At 35.1% G+C, this 12,638-nt stretch overlaps 1 protein-coding gene across 1 annotated transcript in view; it reads right to left on the reverse strand.

Annotated features, from left to right (window-relative positions):
- Nucleotides 1-2,901: 2,901 nt before the first annotated feature.
- CIR1 (corepressor interacting with RBPJ, CIR1) overlaps nucleotides 2,902-12,638 on the reverse strand; it is a 29,532-nt gene continuing 19,795 nt past the window's right edge. Inside the window, exons 5-7 of the mRNA XM_005907236.3 lie at nucleotides 6,599-6,705; nucleotides 5,133-5,218; nucleotides 2,902-3,929 (exon numbers count right to left, since the gene is read on the reverse strand). Of these exons, the coding sequence (XP_005907298.3) occupies nucleotides 3,248-3,929; nucleotides 5,133-5,218; nucleotides 6,599-6,705 (875 nt within the window). The 3' untranslated portion in view covers nucleotides 2,902-3,247. The remainder of the gene's footprint in view (nucleotides 3,930-5,132; nucleotides 5,219-6,598; nucleotides 6,706-12,638) is intronic.

The following is a 12,638-nucleotide window of genomic DNA, read 5'->3' on the forward strand; positions in this document are numbered from 1 at the left end:
TCTCTTTTCAAGAAGTGGTAACTATCTAGGTTTTCTTTTCAGAAAATCGAAATAAAGATTTCTTAATACTGCTCAGCTACTGAAGCTAAAATGCAGCTTTCTCCCAGATCTTACTAAGCACAGGGTGTGGCGGGTGCGGCCTTGCAGTGGCCTCCTCCAGCGCACCTCAGCCCAGCGGTTGTTTCCTAAGGAGGAAAGTGAAATGGCTTAGGTGGATTTTAAAATTTTTGAGAGTCAACGCTGAAGCATAGTAAATATTTGGTGATTAAAAACGGGAAAAAGCCAAGCTCCCAACAGCACCGTGATTCACTGTCAGCAAGCCATCTCCTGGAAGAACAGCAAGGAAGGGCTCTTCAAGCCTTCCAGATAAAAAGCTTTCTTCAGATTAAAACCTTATGATACAAAGCAAGATCTCCATTTCCCACTGCAAGGTAAGCCGAAACCTGCTGCTATGCTGCAGCAACCTTGCCTATTCTGGCATATTTATTAAATTAAATGATGACTACCTTACCACATAGACATTCAGATAAATAAACAAGTCCTAACCTAGTAACCTGATCATGCCTGACCATTTGTAAATCGACAGCACCTCCTGCAGGAATTAATTTGCTAGTGTTAAATTACCTTCTATGTTAAGCCAGGGAAAGGAGAAGAAGGGACCCCCATAAAGTCTCCGAAGTTAGCCAGTGCTATGTCAGGCCATTGGACAAATAAGAAATGTCATTAGATACACCCAGATTTCTTGAAAAGAATTTCTCTATTAAGGGTCGGAAGAATGACTTATCACCAGACTTTTCCTGTGGTTTTCTAAAAAAAAAAAGTTACTGTTGAGGACTTTTGTTCTTGAATCATACGCATTAAACTTGGAGGATTCTTTTTTTGGAGTTAGTACTTAGGAAAACCTCTACACATACAACTAGACATACTTTCTATTATGAGCCTTATCTCTGGTTTTTACCTCATACTTCAAAAGCAAAAGGATAACAAGATGTTTAACATTTAAAAAATCACTTTGAATTGCTTTTGCCTTTACATTAGAATATGCAGAGTAAGTCAGGTGAGCCTCTTTAAAACTGTTACCATGTTATGATTATACATGAAAATGCCTCCCTTCAGTTTTTAAGTTTGCCAAGTTGGATGCTAACTCCTTGGGGCTGTCTAGCAACCTTGGGTGACCAAGTCTGAAAGCCAAACAGCAAACCAACTGTTTGCTGTTTTCTATAACTACATGTGAATTTTTCTCACCGTTGGGTTGATAAGAATATTGGGGGTACTGGTACTGCTTTATAGTTTCTCAGTGAAGGATAAGTTAACCAGAGATTTAAAAATTCTTGCGGTCACCTTCAAGTTAAAAAGGCACCACACTTTTGTGGAAGTGTTAAATGATAATGTATTGAATTCATTTTAATTACAGGATGCATTTCAACATTTCCCTTCATGAACACTACAGGTTCAGAAATCCTTTAAGGCAGTAAGTATTGCATAGGTTTTGACATTATCAAAATTATAAAGTCTAAAAAGGCATAACATAGGAAATAATCAGTGCGACACTGATGAACTCAAGGTGTAAATTAGCAGTCTTTATCAATCTCAAATGCATGCTTTCTTTTTTTAAATGAAGAAGGAAGGGGATTTTGAGGTGCACAGTAAGTTACTGAAGAGTACAGGAGGAGGAATTCAAGTTCTCCTCTCCCAACTCTCTTAAAAATGTAAATAATCAAAGAGTTGCTTTACATCTTCAGTTAGCTGCTTGTAAATCAGAGGACATCTGTGTGTGCATATACAAGAGAAAGATATATATACACACACGCACACCAGATACACAGGTCTTACAGTAATTCTTCTAAATTACTTTCTAATAAATTTATGAAACTAGGACTGCCAATTCTCAAAAACCATCTGAACTAATGAGTATTTGTATTGTATTAAAAAGAGGTGTTTTTAAAATGTGGAACCATGATGATAATACGTGCGTATGTGATGGTTACTATGTATTTTTTTGAATTGCATGTTACTTGTAATTTGAACTAAATGATTTTTTCTATAGTTCTCCTTTACCATACGCTTTGAAACACAAGGGGAAATTTATAGCTAAATTTATGTTTGCCACACATACCTATGCTTATGAAATATATCTAAACAGTTTACTCGTTCATGACAATAAATGCTTAACCTTTAGAAGTAAACTGCGATCGCTGAAATGTCAGTAGTTGAAAGGCCATCTGTTCTAGGTAGAATAATGATCCCTTAATGACACAGCAGCCCCAACCCAGAGCCTACGAAGATGTTAGGTTACATGGCAAAGGGGAATTAAAGTTCCTAACAGAATGAAGATTGCTAATCAGCTGATTTTGAAATACGGCGATTATCCCAGTCTCCTGACAGGCGCAATGGAATCACAAGGGTCCCCCAAAGTTGAAAACAATGCAGAATGTCAAAGTGTCAGAGCAATTAGGTGTGAGAATCTGACTTGACTATGTTAGTTTTGAAGATGGAAGAAAGGGGCCAGGAGCCAAGGAATGCAGGTGGCCTCTAGAAGCTGAAATAGTCAAGCAGATTTTTCCCAGAGTCTCCAGAGCGAACCAACTCTGCTGACACCTTGATTTTAGCCCAGTGAGACCCATTTCAGACTTCTGATCTCCAGAGCTGTATCTGCATTAAGACTGAGGTAATTTGTTAAGGCAGCATAGAAAATTAACACATCATCCAAATGTAGCTAGCTTCTTACCCTAGAGCAAAACAACTGAAAGAAGTTTAAAGTCTTACAGTAATACTGATCAACCCATTATTTAATTCATACCAGGGAATTTCTACAGCGATTACACTTGGCTTCAAGTAAATTCAAATCTTAAAAGTAATAAATGTGAATTGAAAAAATAATTAAACTATATCCATTCAATGTACTGTCATTCTTTTAATGATGAAAATGTCACAGAGTAATAAGGGGTTTTTATTTCAGTATAGGATACAAGAAACATTTGTCAACAGAATATGTTTTTACAGCCTCCAAATAGATTACTTACAAATATTTGCAAAGTTTATTCTTATGGGATTCATGTAGTTTTGTACTTGATGTAACAGTTTACAGAGATGAAAAATTAAAATAGAGCTTCTTATTAGAAAGACAACAGTATACAATTTAGCCCTTGCTAAAGGTATTTGAGAAAAAAGTGGAGATGTTTTTCTTTGCAGTTTATTGTCGCATGGAAGTCCCTCTGTTCTCTACCTCTGCTCCATTCTTTTGGTGTCACTCCAGTATGCTTATCTCCCGATAATGCTCTCTGTGCACTTGCCCTCCTCTGTACGTATCTGCGCCATGGCATCTGGTGTCATTTCTTCTGTCCCGATCTTCACTTGGACTGCGCCGTGGCCGTTTCCTTATTTCTCTTGGCTTGTAACTACCGTGACTTCTGCTCCGGCTTCTCCTGCTCCTCTCATCCCTGCTTTGGCTCCTGCTGCTCCTCTCCTTTCTTCCAGATCCTCTCTTCCCTGGACTCTGGTCATGGCTTCTGGGCTTTCTGTCAGAATCAGAATGGCTCCGTTTGCTATTCTCCCTAGAACTCTCTTGTTTTAAAAACTTAGGCTTTTCCTTGTTACTGTGACTGCAAGAGTGTTCCTCATCCCGTTTTCTCTTCTTAGACTTGCCTGTCTCTTCAGAATCACTGTTGTTATGCCCTGAACGCTTGTTTTTCTTTCTTCTCCTCTTCTGTATTTTTGTCCCTTTGCCGTCGCTCTTGCTGCTGCTTTCTGAACTGTCACTAGAGGAGGAGGAGGAGGACAGTGGGGATGGGGAGGAGGAGGAGGAGGAGGAGGAGGGGGAGGAGGGCTTGTTTTTATGTTTTTTGTGTTTACTTCTGCTCTTCTGAAGCTTTTTCTTTTTTCTATCTTTTTTCTTTTTCTTTTTTTTCTTCTCGAGTCGATCTAATTTCCTGTTATTAGGGAAAAAATAGTAATAGGCTATGTAAAAATAGTCTGTCCTTTCACTGACAAATATAAAATTTTGAATAGACAATACAGTTTCTTAGAAACATTAAAAGTGGTATTTTTTACCACTTTTACAAACACATTCTTTACTTTTATTAAACAACAAATCATTTTCTTCCTTTTATTCAAGGCACATACACAATAAGTTTAAATTAAAAAATACATTAACTGTCTTGGTATACTGTCCTCTATAGTAATGACTATTACATTTTTTTTTTTACTGAATCAGAATTTGAAATTATATAGTATTCTATGTAATCGTCACCGCGGCATAAAGAAAGGTCTGTAACATTAGCTGGATCAATTGCAAACTCAAATATAAACCTCTAATCAATGAAACATTAATTTTATGTATGTACTATTTTAAAATATGTAAATACTAAACAACATTACACTGTCAAAATTCAAGAACATATTCTCCAGAAATTCAGAATAAGAATATATTTTTACATTTTTAATACTCTATTTTAGTTACATAAAAGATCACATATTAGTTTTCAACAATTGTTTAGCCTTATTAAATAAATAATTAGGACAATTCTATTAAGGCATTATGCATTTCTAAAGAGTAATTCACATTCTCAGAAGAGTAACATTTATTTATATGATATATTTGAGTTACTCTGAAATAAAAATGTCCTCACTGGATTCTGTCCAGCCATCCTCAAAACTCCACATATTGAAACAACATGAGCTCCCTCTATTGGACTCACCAGACATTTCTTGGATTCTTTAATCCATAGGTAGTCTGTTTAACGTGATTCATACTTACTTTAAATTTTAGCATTTTCAGCATTCCTCATAAAACTGAGAGTAATACATGGCTCACAATATCTTCTAAGAACAAACTGTATATAAAGATATACAAATCTACTATGAAAAGTAAAACCTACAAATAAATCTATTTCCAAACTAAATTTTCTGAAAAGTGCAGTGACTTTGTGGTATAAGCTGAGTACATAATCTTACATTCATTTTCATATTCCTGAAAGACAAAACTATATTACTGTAGCTGAAGAATAAATCAATACATCAACGTGATACATGGTTTAAGTACCTTAAACTTAGGATCAGAGATGAATATGACCCTAAAATGAAACATAAGAAAAAATGTAGTTGAATTAATTAAACAGACACTTTTTAATCACCTGAGGAGTTTCTGTTTTTGTTTGGTTGTTAGTGACTTTAAAAATTCAACTTCTGGATCTTCTTCACCCTCGCTTGCAACATATTCCTAAATCAACAAAAACATCATTAAATTGCTAGATTAGAAAACAAGTTAGTTGTCAGGAAACATTTACAAATAAGTTTTATATTAGGGACATACTGTTGATGAGTATGACATTTTGGATTGGAAAGTGGAATTCAAAAATTTTTGTAGTCTACCTGCCAAGGAGGATCATAATGCCCTAAGAGATTAAGATGACTGCTTTATCAGGAGAGGACGATACAGAAACATTGACAAAATGTTTAAAGCATGGCTTCTACTCTCCCTCGTTTTTATTTTTTTTAACCTTTCTGCACTTTTATTTTTTAAAAATTTATTTATTTTTAATTGGAGGATAAATGGCTTTACAATTCTCTCTTAAGTTTGAATTTAAACACTTGTGGGTTTAAATATTTTCTTTTTAATTTAGTGAAACATAAAACCCACGAAGGTTGCGAACTTTACAGGAAGGTCAAAACACTCACACTTTTTGCCTTTATAATTTCAACAGTACATTATTAAATATATTAAACAGTACATATACATAATAAATGGGCTTCTCTGGTGGCTCAGAGCTCTCTGGTATTCTCAGGTAAAGAATCTGCCTGTAATGTGGAAGACCCGGGTTTGATCACTGTGTGGGGAAGATCTCCTGCAGAGGGGAACAGCAACCCACTCCAGTATTTTTGCCTGGAGGATCCCATTGACAGAGGAGACTGCATGGGCTTGCAAAGATTAGGACACGACTGCGACTAACACTTCACTTCACTTTATACATAGCAGATGGGTTACACGTACAATCCCTAGCAATGTTTGAGATGGAATGTGACTCTCTCAGAGCAGCACAAGTTTATGCCAGTGGGAGTCTGGGTTTTAGTCTCAGCTCTGTCTCTAAATAGCCCCATGATCTTAGGGAAATCAGTTAACTTCTGTGGGCTCCAGTTTCCTCATTAAATGAAATAAATGGTTTATATTAGAACATCTACAACCCTTTAAACTCAACCATTTCTGGATCTATGTACAGTTTAATCAAGTAACTGTTTAAAATATTTTCCATTATTTTGAAGGGTTTGCTTTTATACACTTCTCATTGGTTCTGTTTAACGTCACTTCAGGGTAAGTTAGCAGGAAGGAAAAAGTTAACAACCTTATCACCAGATCAGTTAGGTATTTTATCCACAAAAACCCAGAGAAGCAGTTTCGTTTATTAAAATATAGGTTTAAAAACAATTTCTCATTTAGGTTAAAATAATAAAGAAGCAAAATCAAGATGTATTTTAGGCATTTTGTTTGCTCTATCTTGCCTTCCATGGATATATGCATATTGGAAAACATTAAGTAGCAATTCACAAGCAATCACATTTAGATTTATAGACATTTTCAGCTTACTGATAAAAAGATCATTACCTGTGATGGATCATTTGCGGTCAAGTTTCTCCCCAGTACATTTCGTTTCAGCGCAAACCCACTGTTTCTCATCTCCGCTATTAGCTCCGAGGGGTGCATCGATGGCCCTGTTCACAAAAATCACAGTTTGAATGTATCATTTATATCTCTCTACCTTTTTCGGACTCCACAGTAGGAATGCAGTTGAAGCTTTGTTAAATAAAATCACAGCTAAATCAACTCAATAATCTTCTGCTGAGCAAATAATCAGATATGATTTTCTAAAACAGCAGTCTGGAGATTCAGAATAGAAAATAATTGCATTTTTCTTTACGTGCTAGGGGACTCTCTTCTTATGTAACTTTGTCATATTGAAAAAGATACACTTAAATGTTATCTTCTTGGTAGTTTTTAGTATAAAATCAAAGCAAAATGATAAAAAGACTGCAACTAAATTTTTAATAGTTATTCTCTCAGTAAGAATTCAATTTAAAAAGAGATACTTTTAAAGGTACATGAGCAATTTATTATTCTAGTTCCCAATTAAAAAATCCTAACCCTTATTTATCAAATACCAATACTGAATACATTGTCATGTGGTTGCTAACTCACACACACACACACACACACACACGCTATCAGTAACCATCGAGTACTTTAGTTATAATCTTGCACATATACATACCCAGAGTTTGAAGCTTCTAGTCATTAGTTTGGGGTTGGTGACAAGCAGTTTTAGGCTGGTTATATGTGTGTATGTGTTATATTTTTTACAAGCTGTTGTTTGCACTTTAGCAAAATCCCCAAACTTTTTGAAAAGTGAGCTTGTTCTGGTAACATAATATGCTCTAAAGACAAATAATATAGGCTAAACACAGATATAATTAACAATAAAAATTTTTAAACATCTATACTCTTCCCTCAAACATTATTTATGTAAGATAAGAGAGGCTCTTTCCTCCTTTTGCATATTCCAGTTTCACTTTGTTTTCCCTGCCAGAAGCAAATCATGACATTTCATGGAAGGTTTTAAGTTTCTGGCCTAAATCATTACATTGGCTCCAATGAACTACACTGGGCAATGTATCTGGAATACAGGGAAGAATAGGACAGTTCCTGCCAACAAGGAATTCATATGGGAAGTTGGGAGGATGGAGAAACAGTCAGAAACTGATATTCTAGTTTGCTGATTGAATATGTCATCTAATTTCTTTATTCTTTTAACTGCTCTACTGGTCTTTTAACTATTGATACTTATTTGCACACTCACTTACCTGTTACTATAAAAAACAAAAGGAAACAGGCAATACAATTTAAATCTGTTCTCTTGTCCATAGCATCTTTGGTAAAAAGTTTGGTCAGATAAGTTCAGGTGTAGGTCAATAACTCTTATTGGACTCTGGGCTTTACCATTCTATTCATATTAGCAAAAACAACTGAAAGTTGCCTATAGGTATTAGGGAGATAATTAGAAAAACTGCCTATTATTGGAGTAGGGGAAGTATTAATAATGTGATGCTTTTATTTATTGGAGGAAAAAGCCTTATTTATTGAAAACAAAAACATCATAAAGCAGTGCCTTTGACTGATATATTTCATTTTGAAACAACATGATATTTTTTTTTTTATACAATTAGTTCCTGTGGATTACTTTAATGACTTTGAGAAAAATTATTCAATTTGGCTGATAACATTGATAATAAGATGTTATGTAAAAAACTGAATTTTAAATATTAGTATGGACTGCCTCTAAATGGCACTGAAGTGCTAATACAATAGTTTTAAATTAATTATAGAGTGTTCACTTTGGTGCCTTCTCAAATTTCACATGTAGAAACATAATTTTACAAAGTAGAAAATGTCTTTCCTGAAGTGTCAAAACTACATTTCTTTGTCAACAACGTTTTAGATGTTAAATGAATTCAGAAAGCAAACATGTTAAGAATTAGGATAAAAAGCACTTCAGTGAAGGGCTAAAGAGCTTTGGCCATTATGATGAGAGGATACTGATTTCATCAAAAGATGGGTAATTTTAATAAAATATATTAGAAAACATGCTTAAAATTTTTTCATTACAGTACTTCCAACCACTTCAAGAAAATGATCTCTTTTTCCCCAGGCTGACAGAGATTATACAGACTATGAAACAAACATTACTCTTCCATCACTTGTATTTCTGCAAAATCTTAACTGAGATTTTATAGTACATATGCTCAGCGCATACTTCTACACTGTAAGACTCTAAATACAGTGATTAGTGAAGAATCTAACAAACAGTACTCAATAAATAAAATAACTGTTTTTTTGTCAGTAGCTATAACCATTTAGGATTATTTTATATATATATATATTTTTTTTTAAACAAAAAATGCTCTTGATAGTAACATTTTTCAAAATCCAGACTTATTCACTTCATTTGGTACTTAAACTTCCTCCTTCTATCATCACAAGTTCTAGGTTTAAAAGATGTGACATATCAAGTTTAACTAAGATATATTTAGCAAGATATCTTTATACTTTCATGTTATTGTGATAGTGGCTAGGTAGAGTTAAACTGACAGCCATGACTCCAGCTGAGAGCTCAAAATTTAATATAATAGATTATACAGATATGTTTAAAAGACAGATTTTGCAAATATATTCAAATGCAAAATGATTACTTTTTTTGGATACCTTAATAATTTAAATTACACATGTAGCTGGGCTTGAGGAATGTTTGGTTTGCTCTTAAATTTGCCATGGCAGAATGATTCTAGAGAACTCAGAAAAAAGGGCTTCTGCTGCTGCTGCTAAGTCGCTTCAGTCGTGTCTGACTCTGTGTGACCCCATAGACGGCAGCCCACCAGACTCCTCTGTCCCTGGGATTCTCCAGGCAAGAACTGTGGAGCGGGTTGCCATTTCCTTCTCCAATACATGGGTGCACGCTAAGTCGCTTCAGTCGTGTCCGACTCTGTGTGACCCCATAGACAGCAGCCCACCAGGCTCCTCTGTCCACAAGATTCTTTAGGCAAGAATACTGGAGCGGGTTGTCATTTCCTTCTCCAAGAAAAAAGGGCGTTTGTTTTAAAACGTAGATTTGTAAGGTCCTTTCTAGATCACTTCAGCCAGGTTGGGTTAAGCCTCCATAGCCTGAAAACCAGTATTCCAAATTAGAAAAGCAGGTTCACGGAAGAAACTGTTTTCAGCATTCATTGATTTTGCAAACTTGCTTTGCTATGATATGTGGGTAAATATCAAAATACTGATTGTGACTATAGTTTGCAGTTCTATGTCCTGATTAGACCCAGACTTTATTCTACTAGAAAAATACCATGAAGTCAATGTCACAGAAAAAAATTCTCCGAAGGCAAATTACATTGTACTAAAATCATGTTTGTGAAGGGTTTAATTTGTTCATTAAGAGCATTCATTTTTATAGAACTAAGTAAAAGCAACAGAAGGTAAAAAATCTTCTGTAGTAAAATAGGTATTTTATCAGAGAATAATATAGGAATCAAAACCGCTGGCTGTGAGAAAGGCCCTGTCGCTGACTTCACAGAGGACAGCAGTCCAGGTGAATGCCACACACCGCACAGGAGGGAGACTAATGCTAAAGGCAGAGACACTTCCTGTGTTTCACTGTTAACCCAGGTCCATCTGCTTTTCCTAAGACAGAGGTATCTGCCTTTCAAAATTCATCACTCCTCTCAAACAAAGCATTACCTTCTACTATTTTACGGCATCCAGTGGGAGAAGAGAGGACACTGAGTTCTGAGTTCTAGGTTAAGAATAGCTGTATTAGAAATACTTTGCCCTCCTTCCCCCAAATACACTAATTTAATTTATAGGATGCTACTGTTTACTGGCGCAGTGAACAACACAAACTGTTTGCTGGGACTAAAATGCTATTCCTAGAGTGAATATAATTTTGTTTGCAATGACAAGGGTGATCAATTTTTTTCCTTCTTGTTCTGTGTGTGTATTTTAACTTTATATAATGAAAAAATCTCAAACTTAGAATAATGTAAAGAGCTCTATATATTCATCACACAGCTTCAACAATTATCAATATTTTACCATTCTTGTTCTATTTACTACCTCCAAAGTATTTTTGTTTCTTTTTTGATAGTGTATTTTCTCCCTCTCCTTCTCTCTTTTTGAGGTATAAATGACCCATCTTAAATCTCTTTTAATCTAAAAAAAGTAGCCATTTTTCCTCCATATGCCCTCTTTATTGCTATTCATTTGTTCAAGAAACTGGGTCATTTTTCCTGCAGAATTTCCCCCATTCTGGGCAGTGATGTCATTTAATATGTTCTTTTGACCCTTGTATTTCCTGTAAATTAGCAGTTAGATCTAAAGGCTTATTATTAAATTATCTGGGTATTTTATAACACATACTTTAGGGGAATAATGGAAGGTTTTCTAAAGTTTGGATTCAGGAAGATGACACCTGAAAACAAACACATTTTTGCTAATGAACTAGACTAAGGAAAAAAGGCTGAGACTTCAACTTGGTATGTTCTTGGTTTCACCATGTTATTTACTGTGGTCATGACATAAACCTTAAAAATGTATATGTTTGAAAATAAACCCCCAAACACATCACAAATAAATTATGATTCTTATTTCCATGTAAAGTACGACATTTACTTCTTCTTTCTTTCTTGAAGTTAAATTGACTATATATTGTGAAAAATCCACACTCCCTGTCACTAAAAAGGACACTTAGAAACACTAGTTATGTACGTGATCAAGAGGGAGAATTATCGAAATTATATTACACTTGTATTTGATTCATAATATTATCTAACCTTTTTGCTTTAAAGAAAGCTTATAGAAAGTTATCTTAAAAAAAGACTGTAAAGGGGCACAGTAGGAGCGTGCAGCACACGTCCCAGGGAAAAAGTGAACAAAGCTATTAATAAAGTGTGTGGGTGATTTTTATTTATATAGATGAGAATGTTTTATGTATGATTTTCTAAAGGTTATGCAAGAACCAATTGTACTGAATTGTAATAAAACTGCTCCATACTGGGAATTTTCCTGACACACTGCCAGTTCATCTTAGTGGAGGTTGGAAACAATAGGGTTTTTTACTGCCCTTATCCAAGTTCATCCTGAAGAAAGCTAATCTGATCTCTATTAAGACATACAATACAAAGGAAAAATTAAACATTTCATTTTTGTCTGTGTGTCTGGAAAATACACAAAAGCAAGGAAAGGTAAAACTGCTCCTACTGTATGCTAGTGAAAAACACTGTATTAAAAACAACTTTGCCTTACAGAATCAATAATGTTAAAGATATTTGAGTTTCATTTGATTATATCTTTACATTTTCAACTTAATTTACATGCAGATATTTCAGTGATGATACATCTATCACTAAATATTATAATAAAGTGATAAAGATAATAAAGTGAATTCACAGTTCTAGAGAACAAAGAAAAATCACTTGTGTTGTGATGAATATGAAGTATTAGAGGTCAGCACTAAGTTTTAAAGAAGTTATGAGAGTATGAACACTCTTGAAAAGAAATGCATCCATGAACTTCAAAAACATTATGTTGAGTCAAAGAAGCCAGACACAGAACACATACTGGATGATTCCATCTATATGAAGATCATGAACAGGTAAAAGTAACACGGGATTAGAAATTAGAGTGGTAGCTGTAGGTGGAAGAGGCCGACTGCAAAGGGGACTGAAGGGTATTTACTAGGTGACGACAACGCTCCATGCTCTAAATCTTGTTGGAGAAATTCATTACATGGATGCATACATTTGTCAAATTCAAACTAAATTTAAGACCAGCGATTTTACTTAAAAATATATCCAGTCAGTCAACAGTGGAGCTTTCCTGCTGGCTCAGCAGTAAAGAAACTGCCTGCCAATACAGGAGACACCAGTTTGATCCCTGGGTGGGGAAAATCCCCTGGAGAAGAAAACAGCAACCCACTCCAGTATTCTTGCCTGTGAAATCCCATGGACAGAGGAGCCTGGCGGGCTACAGTCCATGGGGTTGCAAATAGTCGGACACGACTTAGTGACTAACAACCACGAACAACAGCATTCAACAGTAA

This window comes from Bos mutus, chromosome 2 (assembly GCF_027580195.1).
Source record: "Bos mutus isolate GX-2022 chromosome 2, NWIPB_WYAK_1.1, whole genome shotgun sequence".
NCBI classification, from domain to species: domain Eukaryota; kingdom Metazoa; phylum Chordata; class Mammalia; order Artiodactyla; family Bovidae; genus Bos; species Bos mutus.